The sequence below is a fragment of the Microtus ochrogaster genome, chromosome 16, assembly GCF_000317375.1.
Source record: "Microtus ochrogaster isolate Prairie Vole_2 chromosome 16, MicOch1.0, whole genome shotgun sequence".
Lineage (NCBI taxonomy): Eukaryota > Metazoa > Chordata > Mammalia > Rodentia > Cricetidae > Microtus > Microtus ochrogaster.
The window spans coordinates 31,491,161-31,497,248 of NC_022018.1; the positions used below are offsets into that span (position 1 = coordinate 31,491,161).

A 6,088-nucleotide genomic window follows, 5' to 3' on the forward strand; every position below is an offset into this window, starting at 1 on the left:
AAAAAAAAAAACAAAAAAAAAAACCAAACTTCTCTGGAATATTCTCCGTGAATAGTTTTTCTATTAACATGAATAAATGATAGGAATATTGTGTTTCCACGTTTACCTACCCCTTTCTTCTTCCTTGTCTCTCTCTCTGTTTTCTTTGAAGTTCTAGAGGCCACATCTGACTCATCAACCACCAAAGGGAGCCTGTTCCATATTCTCTGCCTTGGAAGCCTCATCCTGTGAGGCAGAATGGTGTTCCCTACAGGGACCCTGTCCTCCTTGCTGCTGCTGGCTGCCATCACAGGTAGGGAAGCATTGCCAGGAGACATCATTGTTTCCTGGGAGAGCTGTAAAAGCCGATTCCTGTGGCTCCTGTGGCCAGGGCCAGGCATTAAATATAATTTTGCTTGAATTCACTTGCTGCCAGACAGGACACAAGTCCTTCAGGGAAGGACAGCACATCTGACCACGTGGGTGAGGGAGAATCTTCTGGCTCTTCATATAAGTTACGGGGGAGGGCTGGAGAGATGGCTCAGAGGTTAAGAACACTGACTGTTCTTCCAGAGGTCCTGAGTTCAATTCCCAGCAACCACATAATGGCTCAATAACCATCTGTAATGAGATCTGGTGCCCTCCTCTGGCGTAGAGGTGTACATGCAGGAAGAACATTGTATACATAATAAAGAAATCTTTAAAAAAAAAGTTACGGGGGAGATGCAATGGTAGCCATTGTGTGTTTGAGAGGTTGGGAGTTACTTCACCCCTGCTTCACCCCATCCTCTCTTGATCTTCGTAAGAGGGCCATTTTGTTGTGTTCAGCTATGGTAAATCAGGGTTTTCTCCATGTCTGAGATCTAGCTTTTCTCTAAAAAATAAAAGACCAAAAATATTCTTGTGATTTAAAGGCTAGATTTGTGTTGGAGAAAACACCACCTCAGCTTCATGTGCTGTTTTTTGAATTAGAAAAGGAACACGTGCAGTGTATCTCATTCTCAATCCATCGGATGAAAGAGTCTTTCCATAAGAGCTGATGTTTGGCATTGTGTTGTATTTAACACTCATTTATCGTGCACAAGTATCATGGCGTGTGTGGGGAGGCAAGTTTGTAGGGGTCAGTTTTTTTCTCCTACCATGTGGATTCAGGTTATCAGTCTTGGCAGCACGTGCTCTTACCCACTGAGCAATCTTCTTGGCTCTGGCATTGTGTTATGAGACTACCGAGCTATCTACCATGCTAACATTGTACTACTGACATTGTACTAGTAAAAATCTATTCCAGTGATCTTGTGTACAGATAGCATAAAGGTGGTTCCCGTGCATTATTTATTTCCATATGTTCCCTGTTAGAAACAATGTCTGACAGTCCTCTTGTAACTAAACATTTATTAAGATAAATTTCAATGATGAGCCCTTACTAGAAAGGAAATCCCATGCTGCTAACATTTGCTTCTATTGTTTTGTCATGGAAACTAACAGACCACACACACCATGCAGTACATGCCAGTATATGCTTGCTGTAGTGACTCTGTAGAGAGACCGAGAGTTTCTTTTTGAAAGTCTGACTAGTAGAATAAAACAAGACATCGTGGCTCACGCCTTTAATCCCAGCACTTGGGGAGCAGAGGCAGATGGATCTCTATGAGTTCCAGGTTAGCTAGGACTATATAATGAGATCCTTCTCAAAACAAACAAACAAAAACTTGATTGTAGGCAGAGTTTTCCTGTCCCAACTGTTGCCAAATAACTGCCAGCTGCTTCCCGACTAACTGACTCAGAGACTTAATATTAACTGTAAATGTTCAGCCAATAGCCCAGGCTTGTTACTAGCTAACTCTTACATTTAAATTAACCCATATTTCTTATCTATGTTTTATTGCATGGATCATGACTGGTTACCTCATTTTCTACAAGTCCTGTTTCCTCGGTGGCTGGCTGGTGTCTCTTCTGACTCTGTCTTTCTTCCTCCCATAATTCTCCTAGTTTGGCTTTCCCAAATATAATTCTTACCTGGCTACTGGCCAATCAGCTCTTTATTAAAGCAACCTGAGTGACAAGTCTTCACATGGTGTAAAGGACTATTCCAAAGTACTTGATTATAGATATGTACTGAGGAGAAATGACATTTATCTGATCCATCATCAGATAGCTTGTGGGATTAAAAAATAATTAACAACACCAACAAAACAAAGATGCAGTACTTTTCTGTTACTTCTGTGATGATTTTTTTTAAAATATTTATTTATTATGTATACAATATTTTGTTTGTGTGTATGTCTGTAGGCCAGAAGAGGGCACCAGACCTCATTACAGATGGTTGTGAGCCACCATGTGGTTGCTGGGAATTGAACTTAGGACCTTTGGTAGAGCAGGCAATGCTCTTAACCTCTGAGCCATCTCTCCAGCCCCCTGTGATGATTTTTTTATACAAGGCCTATTGTGAGTTACAGAAACAGGAGACACAAGCAGAGAAGAACGGAATCGTATGAAGAGGCAGAATGCACCAGTGAAAAGGCACATGAATAGTTGGAACAATATATGTGGATGAAAAGGCGGAGGAACAGAGGGATGGGTGGATAAGAGGAAGAACAGAGGACTAGATGGGCAAGTGGGCAGGTGGGTGAGTGAGTGAAAATGGATGAGCCAGAGCAAAGACAGAGACTGTGTGGATGAGAAGTGTGACGGATGGATGCATGGCCAGGGATGGAGGAGCCTCTGGGTGTTTAGAGTGGTTTCCCTGGCATGTGCACATACATATATACATACATACTTACATACATACAGCCACGTGTGTGTGATTTTATACATATATATTATATATACACATTACGTTTTTAGTACAAAACAATAGGCTTTGGACCAGCAAGATGGCTCAGCAGGTTGAGGGGGAACTTGCTGTCAAACCCAATGACCTAGTAAGTTTATTCCCTGAGACCTACATGGTAGAAAGAAAGAGCCAACTCCCCATAAGTTGTCTTCTGACCTTCATGGTACATGTGTGTGCATGCACACACAAAAGCAAATAAATATAAGGCCTTTTTAAAGAAAGGCTTCACTGTGGCATTTCATACCCGTGTCTCATTGTTGTAGCCCCGTTTCCTCTCCCCTCCCTCCTCCCTCCAAGTTGTGCTTTTCCTTTTTTATAAACAATTTATTTTATTTTTATGTGCATTGGTGTTTTGTCTGGATGTATGTCTTGTTAGGGTGTTAGATCTTGGAGTTACAGACAGTTGTTATTGCCGTGTGGATGCTGGAATTGGACCCGGCTCCTCTGGAAGAGCAGTGCCACCTCTCCAACCCACGCTTTTCCTTTCATGTCACATATATGTTTATACATGTGAACCTACGGGAAGCATGATGGCCTGTCAGCCTTCCCTGCATTATCCTCTGCTGCCCCTCCTTTCAGAACCTTCCTCTTCCTGTAGTTTCCCTTCTACTTTCATGGTATGTGTGTGTGCAAATATGTACATGCATGCCATAGGTCCTTAAATCTAGATTCTGCATATGAACTCCGGTTCTGTTTGGTTTCTTGAGACCAGGTCCCATGTAGTTTACCCATCCTGGCCTCCAGCTCTCAAGGATGACCTCGAACTCCTGAACCTCCTGTCTCCATCTCCAAAGTGCTAGCATTACAGGTGTACTATACAGCTTGGATATTTTCTCCAACATTTATTGGCCATTTGCTTTTCTTCCTTTGAAGTTTGTCTGCTTATTAATCTGCCTTTTGGTGTTGAGTGTTGGCCCTCTCTGGTCTTCAGGTGGCAGGTGCCAGCAGTGCAGTGCGGGGAGGACTTATTCCAACGCCATCATTTCACCTGACCCGGAAACTATTAGAATCATGCGGGCGGCTCAGACCTTGTCCGCGGGAGACTGCACGGCTGCTTGCTGTGACCTGCCCAGCTGCGCCCTGGCCTGGTGGTTTGAGGGCAGCTGCTACCTGGTGAACTGCGTGCACCCGGAGAACTGCGAGCCCAGGACGACAGGCCCCATCCGGTCTTACCTCACTTTTGTTCACAGACCTGTCCAGAAGCCCGAGCAGCTGCTGGACTACGGAGACATGATGCTGGGCAGGGGTTCCCCCTCCGGAGCTTGGGGAGACTCCCTTGATGATCTCAGGAAGGACTTGCCCTTTCTAGGCAAAGACAGGGGTCCGGGTCCGGAGGAGACTGCCGAGTACCCAGATGACTACAAAGAACTGGAGCGGGGCCTCCTGCAACCCTCCAGCCAACAGGACCCCAGAGGCAGCATCGAGTACCCCGACTGGAGCCTGCTGCCCGGCAGCGAAGGAGGTTTCAATGACAGCTCAGCTACTTCCTCAGAGAGGCTGCAGGACCCCACACCCCAGTCACTGGACCAGCAGCAGCTGGAGGCCCTGAATGAGTCCACTTGGTCTCCTACCCCGGGGTACTCGGCAGTGAGCAGCGTGTGGCCCACCTCTGTAACCACTTTACCTGCAGGAGAGGAGATGGAGAGAGAGACTTTACAGCTCCAAGAACAACCGAGTAATAGCTCTGGAAAAGAGGTGGGTGTACTCGAGACGTGCTGGAGTGGGCAAGGGAAGAAACACAAGGCTAAGAAAGATCTGCCAGACTCCTTTAGGCTAGAGGAAGCCGAGGATGAACGCCAGAGGCTAACGGGGAAACAAATCAGCGCTCTTTTGCGGTGCTTTCTTTCCTAAGTAGGCAGTTTGAAAAGAACAAAGATTCCCTTTCTACCTAAAAGCCTTTCTCCCTACAGATCCTCTATGGTTGGTTAATGTTAGTGACGACTTAGGCCCTGGAACCAGCATGTATGTACACACACACACACACACACACACACACACACACACACACACACACACGCTTTAAAATTTTCCCATAGTAGACAGATGTGAAGTTTTACTCCACCATAGTTAGCCCCACCAGTCAGGTGACTAGGAAGGTGCTAGGGACACAGTGGAGCTGGTGGGTAGAAATAGACCGTACACCTTCCATGAAAACCCCTGGTGGTAGGAGAACAAGTAGTCTCCACTACCCAGGAGGAGAAGGCAAGAGGCCCAGGAGTGAAGGGGTCAAGGCCCCTTTATGTACTGAGATCCAATGTCAGAAAAGAAATACAAATGGGGGTATGACTGGGGTGGAGGGGGGACATTTGTTCACAGGACCCTGGGATGAATCTCCACCACTTTAACAAGTGCCTGGGGAGGGATTAGGGGAGGGACAAGAATCGCTGGGAGTGAAGAGATGGAATGAAATCCTGTGAAGTCAGAACTGATGGAGAACTCAGTGGCCGCGTGGTTGAGAGAGAGAATGTAACAATCTGGGCGTTTGACGGAGATCTGAAGGTAGTCAGAAGAAGGGATTGGAGGACGTAGAACACTTTCAGGATTCCTATTTTTATTTACCTGATTATTTGCAGGCAGGGGCTCTGGCTGTGAACTCACAAAGATTTACCTGCCTCTGCCTCCTGAGCCCTGGGATCGCCAGGTTCTACTGTTCTATGCTGTGTTTAGCTACAACTTAGGGGCTTGACCACGCTAGGCAAGCTCTCTACCTCTCTAGCTCCTTTAAGAATTTAAAAGGAAAATAGTATGTAAGATTCTTGACATTCTTGGGAAAAGGACTTGTAGCTTCTGCGGATAATAAGATACAGGCAAAGGAGAAGGCCAGAGAGAAACTTGGCTTTTGAAGCATCTGGTTTGGGGTTTCATTTTTAAAGCCCCAATAATAAATGCAAAAGACTGAGATGTAGCTTTCTTATATAAAAAAAGAAAGAACTCAAGATGTACTAAAGACCTAAATGAAAAGAGTTAAAACAGTGGTAACCTTGGTAACAAGGTTTAGATAATTTGGGGCGGGGGGCAATAATGATGCTGTGCATCTTTAATCCCAGTACTCGGGAAACAGAGGCAGGAGGATTGCTTGAGTTTGAGACCAACCTAGTTGTAAATTTCAGGACAGCCAGAGCTACATAGAGAAATCTGTCTCAAAACAAAGAAACAAACAAAAAAACTTAATAAAAATTACAAAAGATAGCCGGGTGGTGGTGGCGCACGCCTTTAATCCCAGCACTTGGGAGGCAGAGGCAGGTGGATCTCTGTGAGTTCGAGACCAGCCTGGTC

General features: G+C 45.5%; 1 protein-coding gene across 6 annotated transcripts in view; it reads left to right on the forward strand.

Annotated features, from left to right (window-relative positions):
• Kiaa0319 (KIAA0319 ortholog) overlaps positions 1–6,088 on the forward strand; it is a 53,946-nt gene that overhangs the window by 16,320 nt on the left and 31,538 nt on the right. For 3 of the 6 annotated variants that reach the window (XM_026783026.1, XM_005354979.3, XM_026783029.1), the window contains 2 exons: positions 152–292; positions 3,744–4,507. In XM_026783026.1, the coding sequence (XP_026638827.1) occupies positions 238–292; positions 3,744–4,507 (819 nt within the window). In that variant the 5' untranslated portion in view covers positions 152–237. The remainder of the gene's footprint in view (positions 1–151; positions 293–3,743; positions 4,508–6,088) is intronic. The other 3 variants (XM_026783028.1, XM_026783027.1, XM_026783030.1) reach the window with 2 other exon arrangements.